The sequence below is a fragment of the Pungitius pungitius genome, chromosome 13 (genome assembly GCF_949316345.1).
Source record: "Pungitius pungitius chromosome 13, fPunPun2.1, whole genome shotgun sequence".
NCBI lineage: Eukaryota > Metazoa > Chordata > Actinopteri > Perciformes > Gasterosteidae > Pungitius > Pungitius pungitius.
The window spans coordinates 12,756,494-12,781,654 of NC_084912.1; the positions used below are offsets into that span (position 1 = coordinate 12,756,494).

Consider the following 25,161-nt stretch of genomic DNA (forward strand, 5'->3'; position numbering starts at 1 on the left):
GACAAAAAAAAAAAGATAAGAGTCAGCAGGACTACGGCTGCCTGTACATGCCGGCGTGATTAAGGGGCTGCAGGAGGAGACTCAGCTCTCCGGTTTCGGGTCACGCACGCCGTTCATGAGCGGATGGAGACGAGAGTAAACCTTTCATTTCGACTGCCGTTGGCATCCTTGGATTAGGGGAGCCTATTACAGACGGCTGGATTGGTAGAGAACAATCCCCTGCTGCCAGCATGGCAGACCGCTGATATATTAAAGTTATAGTGTGATGTGCACACAGGGGAGAGGGCGATACTCACATCGGGTTCGATCGCCTGCCGCGGTTGCCCTTCTTGCCGATGACGGGCGTGCCGAAGTGCTCGGGGTTGGTGAGGGGGAGTCTGTCGAGGGTCTGCGCGCGGGGGGGGGGGGGGGGGGGGGGGGCAACAGCAAAGAGTGTCAGCGCTACATTATCAGACGCAAAGAATTTCTCTCTGTGAGATTTCGTGAGTTGCGGAAGGAAGGCCCAATACTCGCCTCGCTCTCTGCAAAGTGGCGCGCTCCTTTCAGGCAGAGAGAGGAGCGCCTCAGGGTCTTCTCATCGCCGTCGTCAAACACTGCAGGGACGAGAGACTGTTAGGCGGCTGGGGGCGGGACGGGAGCCCACAGAAACACACCCTAAAACTTTGGCCTCTAAATGTCTGGTGGATTTATGATTTGTTAAAAACCAATTATGCTTGTGTTTTTAGGGCTTAGAAGGATTCTCCAGCAGGCAGCTCCCTGTGTTATCACAGCTTCAAGGACGCTCTCTCAGACACAGAATGAACTCACACGTGGGAAAATAAAAGATGTAAGGGAAGTGTCTGAGGATTTGCTGATTTCATTTATTTATTTATTAACTAATATCTAATCCTCCGAGACACACATGTACATATTGAATATAAACAATAGCAACTTTTTAGTATTCCTGCAGCACTGAAGGAAAGCACTAAATTGTTATGAATTGATTGAATACCGGTTCTTGCTTCCAAGTTCAGTGTAAATACAAAAGGAAAAAATAAACCCTGAAAAACTTTTGGAGTGTCTCTTACACAAACATGTTCTGTAACATTTATGCAGGGAGAGCTCACTGAAGGAGAGAAACTTACCAACAGTATATATACTAGCATCGGTCAGCTTATTGATTGTGGCCTCCTGGTAAACTCCATCCTGATTCTTCACCTCCACCACAGCACCCACCTGTGGGACAGACACTCTGCTGTTATGTGGCATCCTAATGGGCTACTATTGATTAGTGAAATGGGTTTTTAAGTAACGAGACAACAATATCGCTGACACAAGAATCATGGCTGAGTGACATTAGAGCAGTAGCAGTAGTAGATTGAAGTAACGCCTTTCTACACTCATAGTCTGAGCCCAAAAAAAACCAAAAGACCTAACTAACGTAATGAATGGTAATTCACAACAACATGTGTGTTACGGAAATGGTCCAGCTGACTGTGGGAGCCCATCAGCCTCCCCCATCTCCATCCTGCCTCACCTTCAGAGCTCCTTTGATGTTTTCATCATGAACCTCAGCTGTGGACAGATCCGGTTTAAAGGTCACCTGAGGACAGAGGGAGGAGAATCAGTACCGAGGATAAACATACGATTCCTAAAACGGCCTTCATCATCGTCCAATGCACAGGGTCTGCTAACGACTACAACCATGGGCTCCTACACGCAGGACGCTGTGCTTTGCGATAACAGACTGGAAAAGACTTCCTGGTGTCATTAGGCAAGCAGCCGTGGGTGTCTGAATATTTTATGCAATGGTTCCTTTCAGGCACCGTTAAGTGACTCACACCCCCCAACCCTCCGCCCCCGTCCAACTGGCAACTGCCCTGCATCTGCAGCCCCCCCAACTGCAGTAGATTCCTGTCGGGATTTTTTAGGGCAAGACTAAGCGACCCCCCCCCCCACCCCTCTCTGCCACAATAGCCTCCCCTAAGTGAGCCGTGGTAGATCATGATCTGATCCCGCTGTGCCGATAACACTTTAAACACACAAAACACGCAATTGAAGGCCACGAGACGGCCAGACACACACACACACACACACTTTTTCGAGCCGACATATTTTCCAAGGAGCATGTGAGTAAATAGCCGAAGCAGCCAGAGGCGCGGCGTCATCTTAGCATCAAAGATGCCCCTCCCTGCCTGAAATATGAATCAACGAGCGCATGTGCTTCCCTCTCGGTTGCCTGAGGGAAACTCAAGTCATTTCTGAGAGCACATGCTAGTAAAATAGTAACATAATTTGAATGGAATACAGGCTTTGCCTTTAACGACTCATTTAGTTTAGAAGGAGCCGCCACGAGCAGAAAAAGATAAGCACCCCATCTCAGAAAACAAGCCTGCAGGTAACGAGTTGATACGAGGCTCTCTCAAGTCTGTTTTCAACACAACCGCAGTACAAACGGCAATCAAAGCCCCGCTATGAAGGCGGCACACAGACAATGAAGGACAGAAACGCGTACTGTATGATGCCGTTAAAATGTCATCTCATAAAATCAGATGGCAGAAAAAGGAATAAAAGGCATTTTGGCAGTGATGGATATAATAACAGTGGACCGCCTTCCTTTTTGGAGGGGGAGCGGGAGGCTCCGCTGTTCAGACAAAAGGGAGGATGACACTCGCAGACGAGCGTCAACAACACGCTCCTCCACCGACGACACAAAGCGCACGACCGCTTAGGCCTGACATCAAAATATCGGAATAAGATATGAAACCGTATATCTGACATATTAGATCCTTCTGGCGTGTTTATGGTGCGATGTGAAAAGGTTTGTCAGGAGCTCACACAGTCCATTACCTTACAGGAGCCCGTCTCGCTGAGCTGCAGGCAGTTTCATTGTGCTTCCAGTATGAGAAATGAAAACACATAAAAGCAGTGTTTCTACATGTGTGTGTGTGTGTGTGTGTGTGTGTGTGTGTGTGGACGCATCGGGGCAGTACTCTGCTGCTGGGAGTTTTGAAAATAAAATGAACTAGACTTTCAACAACCCAAGTTGTTTCACTTAGTGCACGCACACGTCCTCTTTCCTTTCTGCAGATGATTAATCATAATCATCTGTTCGAAGGACACCAGTTGTGGGGGGGGAACGTGTGACGGAGAGTGATGCTGACGCGGTGCTAATTCTAGCTGGGATCATCATCATCATCAATACCAATGCCATACACATCTCTTCCCGGGCCTTAAATATCACAGAGAACCCGAGTGCCACACGCTGCCACCATCGACTTTGTTAAACAAGCAGATGGAGATTAATGAACCAAAGCGCTAAAGAGGAATCCATTACAGGGGAATATTCAGATTCAACAACAGCCGCAGAATAATTGCTGTGTTCTCTGTTCGTGTAACCCAGCCTCACATTCCTATCGCAGTTAACCAAACACAAACCCACACTCAGCCAATTACCATTGTAATTAATGTATGAGGCAAAACTACCCCATTAGCTTCCTTTGCATTTCTCAACTCAAAAGGAATCACGCGGTCGACTTGGGCATGTTGTTTGTCTCCGTCCACAAGACCAAAAGGCACGCCAGTAGATAATCTCAGCGGGGGGGGGACAAGAATGGCATCACGTCGCTGCTTTTTTGTCTCCACGGGGGGACAGTGGGGGGACAGTGCATTGACGTAGTGAAAAAGCCGGTGTCTAATCTTTGCTCCTCCCAGACAAGCGGTCTGTCTCTGTTGTATTATCCAGATGCTTTGGCCCCACTGGGAAATGAGATACTGTAACGCGATGGGGGGGGGGGGGGGGGGGGGGGGGCGTTCCCACATCAGAAATGGAAAAGCAGCGAGCAGGAGGAACACTTGGGGATGCGACGGGTACCTGGAGGGCCAGGCCAGACCCTGCATCTGTCACATCTGGGGCCCTGCGAGCAGTATTAACAACTTAAAAACAGGTGGTGGGAGTTCTAGCATGCAAGTTACACAGCTGGAGACGAGAACAGCATCTTGTAAGGGGACTTTCAAGTGTGGTTTTGGAGGATCCACTACGGAGGTGCATTAACGCGGAGATGAGCTTCACAGAAGATCTTTGAAACTTACCTTGGCCTTGACTAGTCTCTTGGCTGTCTTAATCTTGGCCTCACAGAAAGCCCCTCGGTACTTGGCACTGACATCCGTCCCTACTGTCAAGTAGGGGGGCTCCTCCAGAGTCTGAGGAAACAAAAATAGGAAATCAAGTGAATGTAAAGGCTTTTTTTCTTTGAAGTGTACCGTTTTCTTACAGCTGAGGCGGCAGGACACGCATTCAAGTTTCACATGGTGTTGGCCGGCTATGCAAAAACACATACCATCTGCTCTGGGTATGGGAAAACAAGCCTCTGGGGGAGCAAACAAAAAGGCCACTTCACTGCTGCTTTGATCACTACAAATTATTAAATGATTCGAAACAAATAGTGCCATTCTGTATCATAATTGGATGTTCATCAACTTTAAGAACAGACCGTATGAGTGTTGCGCATAGATAAAAAACAGACTTGAGTGTTTTAGAATGGTAGGAGAAACACCAGGGCTCAAGCTGTTCGTAGTTCATTTAGTGTAGAGATGGATTTACTGTGGTTGTTACCGGAGCCGCCACTAGACGAACAGAGGTACAGTCAGACATCTCTCTACAACGAGACTCGATGTGAGGACACAGCGATACCAAATGGAGCGTGTCATTTTTTTCCCCTGTCGCTTGGCCAATGTTTTATTACAATGTGTGTAACTGGAGGAAAAGATCCGCTCCTCCTCTCACGTGCAAAACAATCCTTTAAGTGTACGTATGCATGCATGAGTCCAACCTTTTCAGCCCTGCACGACACCAGTCACTGAGTGGCTCTGATAATTCTAGGTGCAAGTCCTCATCGGCATAATATCGCTTTGTCGGTTTGTTTATCGGCTTAAATACAAAAACGTATCTTATTTATGAATAAAATGTACTTATGCCCAGTAGAAATGAACAAGCTACAAATTAGTCAGAACTACCACTACTACGGAGCAGTGTTTCCCCTGCCATTATAACAGGGTAAACCTAGGGGAAACACTGCAGAGAGATGGCTCTGTTCATTAAGTACTTGTTTCTATAGACGCATTATGCATCCTGAATTTCATACCACAAGCTAATTACTTGTTTGTTTATTTCATACCCACACACCATTTATAAATCGTATGTATTCCTAAGCACACAGCAGCTGTTCATTGTTGCCATCCCAACCAGAAACGACAACAGAAAAGCAAAAAACTTTAAACTGAAACCAGCGGCTGCAGGAAGTCTTGGAAGACATTAAATGGGTATATATTGGAGACCTTTAACTTGCAGGGTGACATTTGTCTCTACATAAAAATGACTTACAGTCCTGCCATGGTGTTAACTCTAATGGCATGAGAACTAAACCTTGAGTGGCTTGAAAAGAATATAAAAGAAAGAAGCCAACAGTTTTAAAGGGACATAACTGCAGAGACTCCCCTCTGCAGTGATGCTACACATGCCCTACCATTACTGGGACACAACTGTATTGGATATATTTGTACGTCTACATTAGCAGTAGGTGCATAGCGGTTTCATGTATAAATCATCAACATTCAATTGAAAACAGGCAGATATTCAATGTTAAATAACTCCGATCACAATCGGGGTCAAATCAACATGATCAGTGTCGTCCCTGAACTGCTCGTATTGCCCTGTGAAATCCACTGCAGAAGCATGAGCATGGTGTGGCCCCGCTGATGAAACAGAAACAGGTGAAACGGAAACAAGGTTAAAAATATCCAATGTCCAATTATCCAAAAGAACATAAAAGGGTTTCATATCCCTCTTCAATTTATTTGCTACCGGAGGCCATATCCCACATTACCGTATCTTACAGACAACTAACACCAAAAAAATGAAATCTAATTCATTAATCTAAGACATTAACAGGGGTGAAGATAATGTGGATCGGCAGACTAGAAACTTTGGATCCTGAATGCCTGGTTCTTTGATAAACCAGTGAGGTTTGGCACTGTGTGACTCGCCTCAGCGTGACCCACTTTTTTTTTTTTTTTTTTTTTTTTTAAATCCAACCAGTTTTAAACGATCCCTCAGCCAAGCAATCAAGCCAAACAACTAGTTTGGCAGCTGGTAACAAAGAAGAAATCCAGTGTACTGTACACTACGTGTAAGCATGGTGTAACAGCCTCTTCTGGATCTGTGAACATTTCTTAAGCATGAATGGAAAGTAATGATTCACTTTGGGCTCTGACGGTACCGCTATTGGACCCAGACTGAGGGTATCGGATGTACAGTTCGGAATGCCGTCCTCGGCACACGTGGGACAGACACAATGGGGGGCGCGTTTTACCCATTAAGTTGTCTATCTGCTGCGGCATGCTAAACAGCTTAGCCTGAACCAACCCAGGAAGGCCATGTACCGTCCCCCCCCCTATAGTTTCAATTATTCATTTTTTAAACGATGCATTGGTTGGTTTTATACACAAATTACTTTCTGAGGGGGGCTCAAGGGTAAATTAGTGAACGTGTTTATCATCTGTGATACAAAAGTGTAATAGAAAAAAATAATTGACAGGCGACACTGCAAGGAACAGTTTAAATAAATCAAACACCTGTTTAGAAAAACAACAAAAGAAAACAAAAATTGGAACTGGCTGCGAACACAAAAATAGACGAGAAACGATGTGTGTTGGCAGACTAACGAGTTACATCCTCCGCGTTGGAGGGAGGGGGGGGGGCACAGCGCAGTCACACACCAGCACAGGGCTGGGCCTCCGGTGTCTCAGGGATTCTGACAGATGGGATTCTGGGGCAGAGTCCAGTGCCTTTCAGCCCGCCCACCTCCACAGACAAACACCTCGTTAGTCTCCGGTGCAATCTGGCCTCAGCCCCAGCTGCCCCGGGGCAACACCCGGTTTACACCACGCCGAGGCCATTTCCACCAGCTCACCGCCTCGGCTGTCAGCCCGACTGCTACTCCTGCAGCGCAACACTCCTCCTGGACGTCTGATACGACTCCTTTGTTGCTTCCTCTGCTCTGAGTCGGTTCCCTTTCCCCTCCCTCTTAGAGGTAGAATCATGCAAGCGACTCGTGCAGGGCAGCTCGGGTTATCTGGACAGCTGTGGCTGTTTAACAAGGCGGGAGGGGGGGGGGGGATGACACAACACTTGATGCCAGATTTACATTTGTCACGCTCACATGCCAGCTCAAGCGAAGAAAATGGTTTGTTGTTACCACTCCTAATGCCCCACCTCTTTGCATTAAACTCAAAACTATTCATGGATGAGCTCAACCCTCCCCCCCCCCCCCCCCCCCCCGTCCGCCCTTCTCCACGGCTGCACGACAGACAAGCTCAGAAGACCAACCCATCAGGATGACTAAACTCGGAGAGGCGGCAGTCCTAGGCCTTTGTGGGGTGTAGCATCCGTTCTCCCAACTTAGAAATGAGGCGGCGCACCTCGGGGGAGCGCCTCTCTTCCGAGGTTCTGTCACACGGGGAGCAGAGCCGTATTCATCACGAGTCCCCCGTAACAGTAATAGGAGCCGTGCGATCAAACCCACCTCTCTGGATAGTCACCCAGGGCCACCGGCGTGGAAAACGCACACAAATGGGACTTGGCATGAGGTGACAAATCGCACCTGCGGCTGGCACTGGAAGACACACACACCAAGGATGCTCCAGCGCAGGACACCACATTGGGTACAAACTTTGATTTATTCATGCCTTAAAAGCTTTCTTCCCCCCCCCCCACCATCCACAGAAGGAACAATCTGCTGATGTTGGAAATGAAGCACTTCCGTCCCGGCTTTTGAATCACCACCGATGCTTCTTGCTGGTCAGGGAGCACGACAGATAAAGCTGCCACATCGAGGCATGAAAAAGAAGAGAGAAAGAAAAAAAAACACATACCGGGGAGACACAGTAAAAGCAACAGCGGAATGAGATCCGTTTCGGCTCAATGAAGACTCTCAGGTCATGAAAAATGTAACAGCCAACTCCCCGGAGCGCCAGTCAATAAATAAGCCCCCCCCCCCGCTGCTTATAGGGCATTTCTTCGACAGCTTGAGGGACTGTAGCAATTTTAGTCTACAGCTCAGTAAAAAGACCTAAAAAAAACAATAGAATACGGATAGCAATACGTGTGGGGTGAAACACGTGTAGTTCACTATGGTGCTCATTTCAGTCATCCCTCAACCAGCCACAGGCTGTTTGTGACAGGACGAAACCCACTGCTGATCCCTCAAGACACACTTGCACCAGCCTCTCGCTGAGTTTGTACCACTAAAGCCAAAGTGGTGGTTAATTGACATCTGACCTGTTAAATGTCCCTTTACATTTACTCGTACACCATCCTTCAGTTCAACTTACTAACCAATTTCCATTTTTTTACTTTTTGCTTTTACTGTACTGTTGAAACTAAAAAGGCAAACCTAGCATCAACATCCCATCATCAATGCATCAGAGTTTTTAGGAAACTACCATTGCCCAGCATTTAATCCAATGTGTCGTTGTGGTTTGGATGGATGTGTCACCATTGTCAGTTGATGTGTTTCAAGTTACACAGTAAAAGATGTTCGGAACGTTAACTGGTCAATATTCAGCTGCACAGAGTCAAATGCCTCCATCACACCAAGTGTACGAGCCGTGTGCCAAACTCTGCAACTTTAAGAAAGCACATTTAAGGCACTCATCGGCATTTCTGGAACATCATAAAACATTTGTTTCTGACTCGTTTTATTGTGCTATAACAAAAAAGGCTTGTAGGCCAAACACAGAAAACAAACAAGAGGCATCCAGGACAGAATTAAGCTCCGACCCGGCCTAGCGCACACGTACAATAATCCTGCTGTGAATCACCTCTTTGTCCAAACCAAAGTCACAAAGCCACAGTTCCAGCGACTGGTGCTTTCGGTCGGAGTTGCCTTGGCGATGCCTTGGAGGCTTTAGAGAAAAATCGATATACCTTTTGTTCACACAGTTGTTCCCCAAAATGCAGGCCTGTCCCGGTAAGTTCACTCCTCCAGTATCAAACTATTCAAGTAGGTGAAGTAGGCCACTTCACTTTTTCTCTCAAAACTCTGCTAATCCCTGATACGTACAATCTCAAAGCAGCTAATTCCCCCGACCACTCACCAAACATGAGGCCTTTAAAGGTTGGACAACTACGGATGGAACGTCTCAATGTTTGCACATCCCTGCTGAATGACACGTAGCAGTCTTTTAAGCCTTGTAATATGGCCATGTGAGGTTTCTTTTTAGCGTGATGCTGATGTTGTACACAGACATTTAATTAGTGACAATAAAAAAAAAAAACCCTTCCCTAAAGATTTTTACAGCCCTACAAATGATCCCGCTTACACACTTTCCTAATCTCAGGCTCGTCGATCAGGGCGGCGTTATCAGCTGCGAGCTGCGTACACGAGCATGGCCGTGCTCGCATGCTCTAACATGCACTCAAGCGTGTGCTTTGGCTACAAGTCAACACAGCGAGGGAACGCTCTGATAACAACACACACACACACAGACAGAGAGCAAGTGTGTTCTACGCTCAGGTAGGCATTGACACCTCCAACTACCATGGACACCTGCACCTGACCTGCAAACGATCTCTTCTCCAATGCTTTAGTAGATACCACACCACCGTATCCCCACATGCTGTTAACTCATCTAAATGTGGGAATTACTTAACTAAACACGTTTCACTCCCACAGCAAAGCAAGTTTCAGATTTGGTTTAAAAAATTAAAAAAACGTTTCTGTGTGGACCCAATTGAGCAACCTTGGACTGTCAATCACAGTTAGTAATGTAGTTCCATAAAGATCTCAAACTGAATTGTCCAAATTGAAACAGAAGGGGAGATATATAGTGACATTTAGGCCCTAAATAGCCTGGATTCAACTAGCAAAAATGCAACCGAAGAGCATCTGTCATTAGACTTCCCATGTCTCCTGCCTCCCACTTCTTACAAACCCTACACCTCCAGTTTTTAATGCCTGTATTCCACTTGTTGTAAAGCTCTAGCCTTCGACCTAACAATGCAGCCAGGAGTCACACATAGGCTGTATGATAAGCCCCCGTTTTGGTTGTCACCATGAGCACGCAATCACAGGCATGTAAACTATACCATAATGTTATAAAAACATATATAATGTTTATGTCAGTGTTCAATCCAGCACACAGTGGGTGTATGTATATGTGTGTGTGTGCGTGCAGTTGACGGACGACGGCTGTGGACCATAAGCCAGAGAGACATGAAATGCTAAGCGAACATAATAAAAAAAGTAGTCCCATTACACATTAGTTTACAGTTAAAGCACTGAGCAGATGCTCCGAATATGCAGAGCAATGAAACAAGTAAGCAGTCCTCAAGCACCAATAGATGAAAACAGCAAAGTGCTAAAGCATTAAACCCGAAATGTCAACGCGGAAACACCCTCCTGTCAGCGGCTATGAAACTAAGCGTGTGTAAACATAATAATCATCTAATAACAGACCCCTGCTATATCCAGCTGGAGGGAACAACTACTGCAGAATGGCCATGGGCCCCAACGGCATCAGTTTAATGAACTTTCTCATGTTCAGCCCCCCCCCCCACCCCTCCCTCCCTCCACCAAGTAGATATTTGCGAAAGAAATCAAGCAGCAAAGCCAGCCCACGGTGTGACCATTGGTTTCTAAACCGTGTCTCTGTTGAGCGGAATGCATTCCTCGTCACGACACTCAGAACTCCATTGTCTTCCGGTGGCACAAACCGTTTTATTACATAACCACACATCATCATGCAGTTGGAGTCAGCACCAGTCTAGTCGGGCGAGTATGAATGCGGGCAACAGAAAGGACTCGGGAGCTTCCCTGCCCCTCTCGTTTCATTTTACCAAATTGAATGAATAATGAACACAAAAGCAGATGCTACTGTTCCTTCTTACATCCAACGGTGCTCTTGGTTGCATTTTAATTGGATACTTTAGTAGACTGCTAGCAGTGGGTGGGTGATACAGTGATTAAGCACAATAAGCACAACATGATTACGGCCAAAAGGGACAGACTACAAATCATTACTAGACCAGCTTTTAATTTGCCCACCGCCAGCTCTCCAATAACAAAGTGCCCACATCTCGTATTGGCTTTATTCTTTCCCCTAATCCCTCTACACTGGATACAGACTCTTGCATGTAACAAAGCGGTGAAACATCCATGCATGTGGTGACTCTACGTCCGGCTGACACGTGGTAACAACTTGCAGGCATAACTACAGGCCAAAACTTTGTCGATCCATTGGAGCTATAAGAAAGATGCCCGCAGCCTTTGTACTGAACAATTAAGAGCTTTGACTTTAGCGACTTTTTGATGATTTGACGATGTCTCGGCCCATTCGTTGGCGTCAGCGATGTATCGAGGGGCACCAGACGCCCAGACTCTATTATGACTCTCTATGAACGTAGTTGATAAAATTAACTCTGCGTATATCACTACGTGTCCAGGCCATATCTCAGCATGTGGTAAAAATAAGAATTGCATTACAATGTGCAACATAAATCTCCAAAAGTGTGTTTGCAAATAAAACTGGAGACAGTAGAAACTCACCGCCATGCTTATGAAATAAACGCTTTGCTTTGGCCCATGTCCAACACACTTGTCTTTGCTGTGCTTGAAGATTGACATTTAGCAAAAAGTTCAGACAAGCCTCACTCGTGAGAACTAAAGGATGACGCCAGGCATATCAAATATTCATATATTACAGTGGTCCTTTTTATGTTGGAGGTTCCTGGTTAACGCTTGTTTACACAGGAGTTGAATGGAATTCGGGCTAAGACTGCAGTAGTGGCATCAAACAGGTGTAAAGTAAACGTAATGATCCTACCTTCATCTCCCGATGAGTCCTCCAGGTGACCAGTGGAACGAATCTGGAGAGGAAAAACAAGCGGTTGAAAAAGCTGACTACATTTTGATGTTATGATGACATCACTTATTGTGCTACTGCTGGATGCCATGAGAAAAATAATAATAATCCGGGCGGCAGACCGTCAACACTTAATATACACTTTAGATCTCCATTTAAGGGCCGAGGGCTTCATTCTGACTCATTCGAGAAAGTTTAAAATGTTGACGCCGTGTGGCCAAACACCCCGCAAATAAGAATATCCGTGTTACAAGTAGATGCCGTTTTATGTAACGCCTCCCTGCACCCAGACCCAACACCGAGGGAACCAGCCTCCGCTCACACGCACGGATCACCGAGTACTTTCCGATAAAGTCACGGATACCGTGAAATCCACGCGGTGCTCGGTTCTTTGGAGTACGGCAGCGTGCCGTGTGTGTGTGCGTGCGTGCGTATGTGAGCCCGCTGTCTGCACCGCACTGACTACACCAACACCACGGCGGAGGATGACGCCATTTCTAAAGCGGACATTCGGCAAAAAAAAAAAATGGGAGAAAAAAAGAGAGCACTTCAGCTAACAAACAGTGGAAATGTGCGGGGAGCGGTTGCAGCAATTCACCTGTTCTCTTTAGAGCCAGTTCTGTTTCTTTTTAAAACATAAATTTAAAAAAAAAACTGCACCGGGGACCGTTCATTTTGGTCGCTTTGCTCCCGTTGTCTCGGTGCGCCGCGCGCTCGATAACAAGCCCGCGTACGAGCACGCAGCGCGGCCGCTGAACCAGACCCAGCAGAGAAAATGTCCCGTCAGCGCCGGCTGGTGCTTAACGGCGTCAAGTTGGAGAACCGAAAGTGAGAAATTAGCCCCGTGCAGGAACTCACTTTTCATTCCACGCAACAACAACAAAAAATGTTCTCCGGATCGACTCGTCTGGCATGTTCCCCCGAGCGAGGATGAGCGAGGTCGCTTCCGACGGAACGGGAAAACAAGTGGACGAAGACGGTTCGCAACAAGGTCAAGCTCGGGGAGGACCTCGATTACATTTAATCGTTAAAATAAAACAAATTTTGAAAAAAAAAACAGAAGCCAAGGTCGCAGCCCTCGTTTGTGGCTCTGGGTCGCGAGGGATACGATGTCATCCGCCCAGACGACCCGCTAGTTCAGCCGCTGCAAGTGAATGATTGACCGCCCACCAAAAGAAGAGCATAAAAATGCACATTCGCCCCCTGAGCCTCGGCCGTGCTTCAACCCGATGCCTTAGTTTAACTTACAGTATTCAGTCCATTTAAATCTCTCCACCGATAAATCTCCCGACAGTTACTCGGCGCCGGGGTCGCCAGTTACGGAAATGTGCAAAATACAGCTCTCACACACACACACACATACAGGGAATAACGTAGGTGCTATCCAGCAGGGGAGGGGGGGGGGGAGTAGTCCACATCGCATCTTGTCATATAACAACTGATCAAACGGGTCTATTCCTCCATGCGAGATAGCCCGTCTGGTCCGACCCGGGCGAGTAGCTAAAATCGCAAGAAGCCACCGATGCGGGTGGCACAAAAGAAAAAGCCTGACGGTGCAATTGAGCCGTTCGGCTGCGCCGTTTGGTCGCTGGTCGACACATCACATCCCGCAGCGATGTTATAAGCGCGTGCGGATCGCGGAGGGCTCCGTGTAATAAGCACTTTTTAACGGCTGCGGGGGAACACCCTGACAGGCGCTGCTCGACGACAAACACATCGACGAGGATTCCTCCGCTCGGCAACACAAACACTCCGACAGGCTCGAAACTATTCAGCCCCGGAGTAGCATAACCTCTCGCTGTGCTCATCGGCTTAATGAGGCTGGCTGCAGCATAACTTTATTATCCAGCAAGTTTATTTGGTTAATCTCGGCCGTCGGTTTTGTGCTGTCGAGTCGTCTCAATTCATTAATTCCATACAATCTTCCGAAACATATCACGTAATTAGTTAACAAGTTAGCTACCGTCAAGGTTGGCAGCAAGCGAAGCAAGCTAGTGAGATTTTCAAAATAGCGATGGCTTTGCCGAACAAAAGCAGGCTTACATATGCTGTCAAGTTGAGAAACACCCCGGTTTTTCGACGAATGGGTATTAGTAATCCATAGGCACATTTAAGTGAGAAATACGCAAGTTTAAACGTCGTCCGTTGGCCCCTGGTTGGTGTTGGATCCGGATGGTTAACAGTCGTTTCGCAGAGCGTTGCTGTTTGCCTTGTTGAGTAGCTCCTCTAGCCTAGCTCTTTCTGTGATCCTTTTGCCCCGCCTCCATGGGATGACTGACAGCCGCATAATCCCGCCTCTCTGTGAAATACACTTACCCATTGGGTTGTTCAATGAGGTGGAAACGCCTTAGACGTTTATAATTGGCTGATCGATGAGAAAAACACACAAGGTTAGATGTATGACGTTGCCCCAGTAGTTTGGTATCACAATACAACGTGAAAAACTACATCCCCCATCTTTGGAATAGGTGTACGCTCGATATGTATCACAGACTATCCTGTTGAGACGAATGCGTGCGTCTCTCTTTTCAGTACAGGCCGGAAGTTTTTACCGGGCAACGCATAAATACAATTTCAACACACAATATGCAAGGCACCCCACCTACTCTGCGCCTGCTCTGTAACGACATAGGGACGTATAGCTAACTCATCACAACTAACGTTAGCTCGTTTTGAAAAGTGTCTGGACAGCGCGTAGTAATAGCGATGTTAGCTTATTATAGCATCCGGTGAATTGGCTGGTAACACACGGACATACACAAATAATGAGAAAGTGTGAATTTGGTAGTCTTGTAGTGTGCCTTAGCCGTCTACTGTTGAAGTGGACGTTTTTATTCGGAAAAATAAACAAATAAATGCTCAACTGGTTTTTATAGCGCGTTCATGTTAGCCTGCTAATGCTGGCTAACTAGCAGTCGGGCTAACGGGAAGACAGGACCGGCATAGCAGCAGACCGACAGGCAGCGGAAAGGTGGGTGGAGTTAAGAACTCTGGAGCTCCCTGTGTATGTATGCTATGTGGGTCACTGTGTAAATCAAAAATAAATAATGTGATCTTTTAGGGTTTCAATTAATTAATGATCAGGATTATCAACATGACAGAACTAATATATATATTTATATATATATATATATATATTTTTTTTTAACTTGACCCTCCTTGAAATTGAACTTTTAACACTACCTTTTTGGTTTTATTTCAGTATAACATTTTGAATTCTGAATTTGAAATATACATAATTTAACTGAGTAATGGTTTGGTTCAAACCTGTAATCGACATAACAAAAAGGAGATTACCTAAGTTAACTTAGATAATTATGGTAAGGCACTTGTTGCAGATAAATATGCATGTATTGATATGTTTTTCTTTAATATTTTAATTTTTTCATTAAAGGATGTAGTTATAGTGTACACACGATTAGCAGTCGCAAGGCGGTGTCACATACAGTACTATTAAACTAGTAGCTAACCACATCTTATGGTGTCAATTTTTGATCAGCAATGATGACTCATAAATAATATCTGACATGGTCTTCCTAATATAATATTGCACAGTCTCTGGTTGAAATGGATCGCATCATTTTGTGATATAATAGAAACTTTCTCTGCAGTCTAATAATTGGATCATAATGTGAGGCTTCACATCATCATTTGTTCACTAGCGGAACTACAGGGAATGGTAACTTTTTTTTAAACTGAATTGAGTTCCTTCCATTTCTGCATAATAGTTTTTGATAAATGTCTCTTATGTGACAAGATCTAAATGATCTAATAGATCTTGCCTGAGCCTTTTCTGGAATTAAACCTCAACTGCTGTCTTCTGCAATGAATAAGTGATATTATATCAATGATTGAGAGGGATTTTTCCTTTGAAGATCACTAGCTGTCACAGACAACCTTTCTACTTTTATTGGACAAATTTCTATGATTCACATATGAATATGATTGTACGGGTAGTTCAGGCATACAGAGTATTCATGGCTCAGCACGAAACACAGTGCATTACCTCATGAATTATTCATTTTTATTTTATCTGCTAAGTTAGTTATATCTCTGATGTTGTTTGCACCAAGATACCCTTCCCGTCTCATACTTTTCCTGTCATGTCAACGCTCTCCTCCTCTGTAACATTGTCAGTTAAAAGGGAGATTTCAGATCATGTGGGATTGTGGACTTGCACTTATTTCACTCTGTTATGTCATTTTTTCCTCTGTCACAGTTTTGTGTAAACCAGAAGAAATGGATGGCAACTCGGAAGCTGCCTCTGAGCGAATTCTTCTCGAACCATACAAGTACTTGTTGCAACTGCCAGGTGAGTCTATCTCAAATCAGTCAGTGCCGAGTGGTGGAGAAGTCCGCTAAAGCAGCTAAAAGGTCATTGGAAGCAATATGGTGGTGATGAATCCTAGAGGTACATTGAGTGCGTACAAAAATGCCTAAAAAGATACATGTGATAAAAGGCTTTGGTGTAAATATACAAGCTCAGCGCAGAGCCAGAGCGTGGTTCGTCGCTAGGTGATGTGTTTTCCATTTTCTTTTTGCATATTTGGTAGGTTATGGTTGGGAATGTTTGTCATACTAGTAATCGATTCATCCAATCTGTAATCTGGTGTTCTCATTTCTGAGGCTGGTGTTCACACATTTATGACCCAACTTTTAATAGCTTGAAAATCAGCAGCCTATGCGTAGTTGTGTGCTGGTTTTAAATCCATTTTCTGTGTAATATCTTTTGACGGAGTGCACCCACGTTGCTGTTTTGGACACCGCTTCATTTAGCTTTTCAGTTTTGATTGGTCACGCTTTGTCAACAGAGAACAAACGTATTCAAACCAAAGTTTCTATTTGGTTAAATAGGACAATTCCTACAGGTTTCTGTAAGTTGGAATGTTTCCTCTTTTACGGTCTCACTGTGTGATTCAGACTCACAAGAAGAGCCATTCTTCTTTGCAAAAGACAATGTCATTTAAGAAAAATTCCAGTGCTTTTAAGACTTGTGTTTTTTGTTAGTTTAAGATAAATTGTATCCACCACCATCACAATTTAGAATTAGGATTAGTCCAATGGGTTAAAGGAAACACATGCTTTTTACCAGGGACCTGTATTATGAAGCAGGATTTGGGGTAAGCAAGATACTTTGTGGTTAACTCTCGAGTGTATTAGTCCTTCAACGGAGGTTCACTTCTGACTAGGGTAGATCTCCATGATCCTTCATCAGAATGTGACTGACTCGTATATAATACGCCATCTACAGACCAATCAGCTCAGCACGTGGATCGTTAGATAATGTTACACACATACAAAGGCGTTTAAGTCATTATTTAGGCTAGAAAACAGTTTAAACTGACAAATGCTGTTTTATCAATGTATGTGATTGTGGAAATCAACACTGGCCATCTTTGATAGAATCTGCGTATTCACATGCATACATTTTTAGATAGATGCCTGCTGCATGTGGGAGTCCAAAAAATGTTTAGTCTGTACGAGGATTTTTTTTAATTCTCACTGTCAATTGCAGACTGCTGTCTACAACAGTTGGGGGGATATCAGTGTGAGGTGATTCGATAAATGATGACCCAAAACACTGATCGAATGTTAGTCAGGAAAGCACTTAATTGAATCTTTTCTTTTTCCACACTCTTTTCAGGAAAGCAAGTGAGGACAAAACTGTCACAAGCATTTAACCACTGGTTGAATGTTCCAGAGGACAAACTGCAGGTGAGGAATCATTTCAAGCCTCTTAGCATTCAGGCAATTTATTTTTACAAGAATACTTAAATAATTTATTTTGAATACATTGTTGAAGTTGGATAAGTATGTGCACAGTCAAGAAATTTGTCTCACTATTTACACAAAAAAAATACATACAACATAGTGTAAACTGAATCTCCACTTAAAAATATGTCTATATACGGAGTATATTGTATATGTATTCATATGGACACTGACACTAAAATCTATCTAAAAAACAAAACTCCAATCGGACTCAGCTTGTTGCTACATTGGTCTGTGGGTTGGTGCTGGGCAGGTTGTGTACACTATGTTCCTTTTTGTCCAAAAATAGCTACATGCTGCTGTCTCAAACAGGTTCATGACTGCAGTGAGTTTGAACCATAAGGTGAAGTTTTGGGGGCCAGGAGGACAAAAAACTGCGTAGAATCGACTTGACTTGAGACCGCCCCAGCGAGCCCGTTTGATTACGTGTAGTCGATTTGATTGAATGTTCGATCAATAGTGGCTCAGATGCTGAACACCAAGCCCAGAGATCATTTGGATTATATCAGAAGAAAAAAAAATTTGAGATTGATCTATCATACTTTGTTTATTTACGAATAACTTAATACATCATAATACATAGCTTAAGGTTAATTCCTTGTCTTCAACAAAAGATATATAAGAATAATCAGCTTTTCTTTGTCACCCAAAGTACAACCTCTTCAAACACATAAATGGAAGCATCGAAATCAGCAGGTGAATGTGTCACATGATGCCTTTTTACAACTGCCATGGACTTCCTGAGAAACTATTGACTGCTGCTATCATTGCCAGACTGTTGGAGGCCAAAGGTCACTTGTGTCAGTGCGCAAGGGGAAATTGTGCTACAAAATCTCCAGCCATCTCTGGTGTCTTTAGAGTGTTGAGCAAGTAGTTCAGCACTCAACTGGTCACCAAATGGACAATCTCACACCTGTAGTCGGTCTCACCTCCACCAGAGAGGAGTCCAATGAAGGTGGTGTCATCCGCAAACTTTAGGAGTGGGAAGGACTGGTGGCTGGAGGTGCAGCTGTTGGTGGACGCTAGGGCTGTCAATGAATATTCAAATATATATTTGAAAAGTAAACAGATATTCAAATGTAAAAAAACAAAAAAATAGTGGCAGCAGCGGCGTGACTGTTTGCTCTGCGGGTGGCGCTACGGTGCTGACTTTATATTATGTAGTTGTATTTATTTGTCCTGTGCCTAATGTGCAACCAGATATTTGTTCGGATATATGTGTTTTTTTAAAGCAAATATTCAAATGTCGTTTTTGAGCAATTTTGACAGCTCTAGTGTACGGGCAGAAAAGCAAAGGGGAAAGAACAACACAACTTTCCCTGTGTTTTCATTCATATCAGCTGCTTTTTGCTGTTAGGGTTAGGGTTACTAAGTACTCGCTCAGTTTAGCAGTTGCATTATGTTGGCACTTTTAGGTTTGATCAAAAAAGGAAAGCCCCAAGTTGATGGAAATCACTGCATATAAAATGATGTCAGTTTCTTGCACGGTTATTTATAATCAGGGAGTATTCAGTGAGTATAATGAGGATAGTTACCAGCCAATTATAATCATTGCACTCTTAATATTATTACATGATTACATGCTTTTAACACCGTGTTAGGGAAGTGGGAGGATGGTGCCACAGTGAGTAGGATAACCAGTCCAGAAATCCTTAAAAATCAGTTTTCCGTTTCAGCTTGTTGGATGAGAATCTGTACGTGACGGTAGCACAAATGTTTGCTGTAAGGTGTACTGAGGATAGCGGAGGAGACGGGAATAGTCAGGTTTGTTTTTGAGATTGTTTGTTTATGTTGAAACACATCCCGCGGGACTTCTTATTTTTCAGCTTCAAGCGTTTTCCGATCCCCTCTGTAGGCAAATGATTAACAGACGCTTGCCAGGCAGACTCCCGCCTCCACTCATCCGTCTATTACAGGGTTGTAACACGTTCTTGGATGCTGCCGGATGAGATTCCAACGGATGCATCGAAGTGCATCGACACACAGCCGACTGATTGGCCCTCCTGCGTCTCCTTCATTTTTAAATGAACCATTGAGGATTTATGGGTTTCATTGAGCAGTAGAGAGCTCAGGCGATTGACTGCATGGCGTGGGCTGTGTTTTATGGAATCCATGTGCCTTTCGAGGTGCAGAATGCAAAGTACGGAGTCTGCCAGGTCTCGTTAGGTCTGCTGCCCAACAGGTTACCCTTAGTCCTGAATGTTTTATAACCCCCCCCCACAGCACAGGAATTAGACATCTGCAGCAGAGGTCATACTTTGTCTCCTGTGGTCGTTTCATCTCTCAATGGACAAAGAAAGTCCCTCCCCCTGTCTGATGATGGTTTCAGTACCAGTAGAACAAGAGACCAGGTGCAAGCGTGAGTACTGCAGTTGTCAGTCTCATTCTGAGGAAGTATTGAATATAAAAGATTGATCCCGTTTGCGTCCCGCATTGCATCAGCAGTTAGGAATGTAATCACAGCCTTCACACTGCTACCAATACAGTGAGCTGTATGTCTTCAAAGGAATTCATTTGATGTACAAAATGAATAAAAGGAGCGACTCAGCTTTCATTTTCACATTTTTCTTGCTACGTTTCTTGTCTGAGAAGTGCTGACATTATGAATTCAGGAGAATATGCGCTCCTTGGACTCCTGAGAGGTTTCAGATTGACTGATCAATTTGTGATCTGTTGAGTTGGGAGATAAGTCGGCATTTCATATGACCTACACTCATGCAGATTGTAACCGAACCCCCCCCCCCCCCAAAGAAATTCCACTTCAGACAGACATTCCTTGTTTGGCATTTCAAAGACCGTTTTGCGCCTCTTACTCCCTCCGTCTCCCCCCTTTCTTGTTTTTATTCATAGGAAATGATATTATCCACCACGGTTGGCCTGAATTCATAACATACTAATAAGTGAAACATCAATATAGTACATTTAATAGAAAAGTACTTGATGACATAGTAATTCAAGTAACTGAAAAGAAAGACAAAGATGCCACCCAATGGGATTCATTCATTGCAAATACAATAAATAGTCTGTTAGTCTTCTAGGCTTTGAGGGATGGGTAAATTGGTGCCATGACTACATGAACAAGTCCATCTGGGACTTAATAAATGCTTCCATCAGGCCGTGAGCTCGGTTGAGGAAATTGCTGCACTAATAAGCTTATGATATGACTCCATCTCTTCTCACATTCATTTATTCTTTGGTAACCTTGAGGAGTCAGTTATTTCCTCCTTCTCCATTCGTACGTGCTGCCTCACACAATTCAACCAACCAGAAGAACCGTTGCTCTCAGTCACGATGCTTCAGCACCAGCTCGCTGTTCACTGTCCCTGAAGGCTCTTAGTTTGGAGCTTAATCAGGAGCTTTCCTGTTTGTGCTCCACTATTTCCCCAAACATTTGCGAGGTGTGTGTTAAGCCCTTTTTTTTTTCATTATCTGGGGTGGTGGAAAAAATATCTGGCAATAACTTTCCACTGAAACCGGGTAGCGAGTGGGCTTCACAGCGGATCCCTTTCCATTACTCTGTGATATCGGCTGTTGCAGCTTAGCCTTCAATCTTTCTTTTAATTTGTGATGATTCATTTGGTTTCATAAGACTTAAGCAAGAGATTACCTTTCCTTCATCATTCCCCAACTGTAAATTACTCAAGAATGTCTCTGCTCCATTTGGATTCACTAATTGGTCCTGGGCTTTTGCATTTAGTCAAAAGAATAAGTGAATTGCAAATGAAGGCTATTAGTTCACGGAGAGATCAATCATTTAATGAATTGTTCAAATGTCTTTCAATTGCTCTTATCGCACATATTTGAGGTCCTTTTCTGACCGCCTTTAGAATCTTACGATGGAATGACAATTCTTGGACATTTTTCTTGCCAAATGAATTGAAAACAATTGGTCCAATTCTTTTAAAAGTGGATTTTGGTATCCGCAATGGTACATTTTAGAAATGGACCGAGGTTTTAATGTGATGGAAGCAGAGTGACTCTAATGCAGCTGCCTCGTTAGAAAATAACAAGAAACTAGATTGAAATAGGAAACAGAGTGAGTCATAACTCCTGAATGGTATAATGAGACAATAAGACAAGCTATGCGGATACAACCTGTGACGGTTACTATTACACAAAGCAGATAAGAAGCTGTTACAGTAGATCCTACAGCAGCAACACCTGGATCAGGCTAGACGGTTCATTGGTTAAACCTCTGCAGGGTTTTTCCCCAGAATTATTTCATACTCAGCAGTTAGCAAGACAGGCCCCGACACATCTCACATCAATGCAGTTAGTGTTCAATTCAATAACAACCACATTGCCTATGTTCTATTTAATCACTAGAGCGGGTATAAGTACTTTAGGATGACCATGAATGTCTTGGTTTAAGGATTTAGGACCCACCTCTTTTAAATAAGACTTTGGGTAAACCCTCTTGTGAAATGACTTAGTTACGAGCTCTACTGTCCACTTCGTGAAACAATCTTCGGCTTCACTGCGCAGCTCCAAAAGCGATACGAGGCAAACGATGATGGAGAAAAGGCAAACCGCATCAACAAACAAGATAAAAACACAAATCCCAGATTAGGTTTGTACTATTGGTTCTTGAGCATCTTGTTATAACCAGTAAGACATCTGCCACGTTGAGCTATATTTGCTGGTGATGAATAAGTCGTTTGTGAATGACACAACCCAGGAGGCGTGTTCATGCTCATCGTGTGGTGCGGACCATGTCAAAACCAGGGCAAGACTCCAGCAGCCCGGCAGTCTGCTAACCGCTGCTCTGTACTCCTCCGTGGCACGGGCTCATGCACAATACTGACTGCTCTGTTTTGGAGTCCCCCCCCCCCACCTCAGTGTGCATTCTTAATGGGTGACTGATCTGTGGCTTTGTCAGTTCCCTCCGGTGATAATCAATGAAGTCTTGCGGACCTGTGAAGGCACTTAAATGCCTCTGACTATTTAGACGGTTAACAACGAGCCACCGAATCCTCGAGTAAGATTTTGGCAATATTCCCCTTTTCTCCTCCATGTGTGCGTTCATTGTGGCTTTTACCCTCAGCCCCCCTCTCCCCTGTAAGTGGCTCTCTGAGGCTGCATGGCGAGCGAGTGTCGGGACCCTGCCGAAGAAAAGGATGCGTTTGTCGTCTGGACCGCTGGACTGGCCCGGCCTTGGCCATCTGCCCCGACCCACTGAGTCCCTCTTTGTGCTCCCCGGGGGGCGGACAAACAGCTTTCATTACCAGGCCACGCCGCTTGTCTTGTTAAATCAGCAGAGCGCTACGGCAGGACAGCAGACACCTGGTGGCAACCCTGGCCGACTTGTGTTAATCGGTGCCCGCGGAGGCCTTGGAATGGCGCTTTTGGAGCGGTTTAGCTCGCCGCGTATGGCGAGGGAAAGGTACTCGGGCTCCACATCCTTCTCTCTTTAGCGGAGGGGACAGTGGTGTAAGTTTGGAAGTATGTGAATACGTTTCCTCAGTGCTCTCTCGGGTTAGGGTTAGGGTTACGTCGTCCCGAGTTCCAGAGGCGGCGCGGATCAAACGGGCCGCGGCCCCCGTCGATATCTGGGAAAGCGAAGGGCGCTGCGGTCAGGAGGTCATCTCTGCTGAACTTTTCCTTCTCTCCGATTGACTGCCTGCTTTGTTTGCTGACATCCGAGATCACTCGAGCAGGAGTGTAGACGTGGCACCCTCTGCTGTATGCACGCTGTAATGCATAATTTACACAGAGCTCCCAGAGAACCCGTTGCTGCTGCCTTACAAGCCCACAGTAGGAAAAGAGTCCAAACAGCACAACAATGAAGGCATGAAATGGAAACGCTGATGTGATTGCACAATAATTCTGTGCGCTGTGATGATGGCATCTGTCTTTTTGGCGTGCAGGTGATCATCCAGGTGACGGAGATGCTGCACAACGCCAGCCTGCTCATCGACGACATTGAGGACAGCTCCAAGCTGCGGCGGGGCTTCCCCGTGGCGCACAGCATCTACGGCATCCCCTCCGTCATCAACTCGGCCAACTACGTCTACTTCCTGGGCCTGGAGAAGGTGCTGACCCTGGAGCACCCCGAGGCCGTGCCGGTGTTCACCCGGCAGCTGCTGGAGCTCCACCGGGGGCAGGGCCTGGACATCCACTGGAGGGACACCTACACCTGTCCCACCGAGCAGGAGTACCGCAACATGGTGCTGCAGAAGACCGGGGGGCTCTTCGGTCTGGCCGTGGGCCTCATGCAGCTCTTCTCCGACTGGAAACAGGACCTGAAGCCCCTCCTGGACACGCTGGGCCTGTTCTTCCAGATCCGCGACGACTACGCCAACCTGAGCTCCCGCGAGTACAGCGAGAACAAGAGCTTCTGCGAGGACCTGACCGAGGGCAAGTTCTCCTTCCCCACCATCCACGCCATATGGTCGCGCCCGGAGAGCACGCAGGTGCAGAACATCCTGAGGCAGCGCACGGAGAACACGGATATCAAGCGGTACTGCGTGGACTACCTGGAGAAGGTGGGCTCGTTCGCCTACACCCGCCAGACCCTGCAGGACCTGGAGGCGGAGGTCTACCGCCTCATCGGGGAGTTCGGGGGGAACCCGCAGCTGGAGAGCCTGGTCACGCACCTGAGCAAAATGCACCGCGAGGCCGAAGCCACGGCGGGGGCCGGCGGCGAGGGGCGCGGCAGCCAAATACACTGATGCACACTCCATCGACACGGAGGCTCCGCTGGTGCACAGACGCAGACTCACGCTCGCCCCAAAAGCTCCACACGGGTCCCGGTTTGTTGCAACGAGTCCCCTTGATGATCAAACTTGAGCGGGGTGCTCCAGGTTAGATGTTTGTCTCCGTTCAGCAGCGACGAGACCACAAAGCGAATGTTGCCTTTCGGGTTTTCTGATTGTTACGGTGAGCATTTCAAAACTGTTGGATCCGAATTGTAGCTGTTTAGTCGACGGAATGAATAAATCCCAAAATAAATTAACATCTCGGTCGGTTTTGTGTCCCCTACCCTGATAAGAATTATCAAGACAGCAGCAAAGCTTAAAAGGCTTCCTTTTGATGTTCACTCCAGGTAATACAAACGTGTTCTTTATGTTTCGCCAACGAATGGAAATTATTTATCTAGTGCCGAGTAAATGCTGTTTTGTTAAAAAATAAGTCTGTGTTAAAAATTAGATGTCTCCAGTGTCTGATGTGTGATTTGGATATGCTCCATGATTAGAGCTCCAGAGTGCCAATCCTGTAGAAGAGACCTCTGCAGCTCATTTGTCTCCGTGTTATGCAGCGCGGTGGCTAATGCTGCCGGCGCTCTGCTTTACATGAACTTTGATGCTTTATTGCTGACGGCCTTTCTGTGGTTCAGATCCAGTGCAGCTTTCCACACTCGTATCATTAGGCCTGTTATATTTGGTGGAGGGATGCTGTGCTGCAGTTAAGGCCTTTTTTCATCTGTTGAATAAAAAGCCCTGAAAAGATGTGTAACGTTGCTAAATGTAGCATCTCCTTGTGGCGTCA

The 25,161-nt window shown here is 45.5% G+C and overlaps 2 protein-coding genes across 9 annotated transcripts in view; one reads left to right on the forward strand and one right to left on the reverse strand.

The window, feature by feature from the left end:
- arid4b (AT-rich interaction domain 4B) overlaps positions 1-14,121 on the reverse strand; it is a 31,196-nt gene extending 17,075 nt beyond the window's left edge. Inside the window, exons 1-7 of one of the 7 annotated variants that reach the window (XM_037466345.2) lie at positions 13,945-14,121; positions 11,863-11,905; positions 4,072-4,182; positions 1,517-1,582; positions 1,125-1,215; positions 514-593; positions 297-388 (exon numbers count right to left, since the gene is read on the reverse strand). In XM_037466345.2, the coding sequence (XP_037322242.2) occupies positions 297-388; positions 514-593; positions 1,125-1,215; positions 1,517-1,582; positions 4,072-4,182; positions 11,863-11,868 (446 nt within the window). In that variant the 5' untranslated portion in view covers positions 11,869-11,905; positions 13,945-14,121. Of the gene's footprint in view, positions 1-296; positions 389-513; positions 594-1,124; positions 1,216-1,516; positions 1,583-4,071; positions 4,183-11,862; positions 11,906-12,265; positions 12,346-12,499; positions 12,695-12,759; positions 13,103-13,149; positions 13,249-13,944 lie in introns of those variants that run through there. The other 6 variants (XM_037466347.2, XM_037466342.2, XM_037466348.2 and 3 more) reach the window with 6 other exon arrangements.
- A 137-nt stretch (positions 14,122-14,258) lies between these two features.
- Positions 14,259-24,827, forward strand: ggps1 (geranylgeranyl diphosphate synthase 1). Of its 2 annotated transcripts, XM_037466350.2 has the most exons (4): positions 14,259-14,872; positions 16,121-16,213; positions 17,546-17,616; positions 23,541-24,827. In XM_037466350.2, exons 2-4 carry the CDS (start codon positions 16,141-16,143, stop codon positions 24,342-24,344), a joined length of 948 nt encoding a protein of 315 aa, XP_037322247.2. In that variant the 5' UTR covers positions 14,259-14,872; positions 16,121-16,140; the 3' UTR covers positions 24,345-24,827. The 2 variants fall into 2 exon arrangements, with proteins under 2 accessions (XP_037322247.2, XP_037322248.2); XM_037466351.2 differs by lacking the exons at positions 14,259-14,872; positions 17,546-17,616 and having other exon boundaries at positions 16,145-16,213.
- Positions 24,828-25,161: the final 334 nt, after the last annotated feature.

Bases quoted from the DNA above. Each gene is read 5' to 3' on its own strand.
- ggps1 (XM_037466350.2), top strand. From the start codon at position 16,141: ATGGATGGCAACTCGGAAGCTGCCTCTGAGCGAATTCTTCTCGAACCA. The intron at 16,214-17,545 runs GTGAGTCTATCT...CACTCTTTTCAG, and splicing joins GTACTTGTTGCAACTGCCAG to GAAAGCAAGTGAGGACAAAA. The intron at 17,617-23,540 runs GTGAGGAATCAT...TTTGGCGTGCAG, and splicing joins TTCCAGAGGACAAACTGCAG to GTGATCATCCAGGTGACGGA.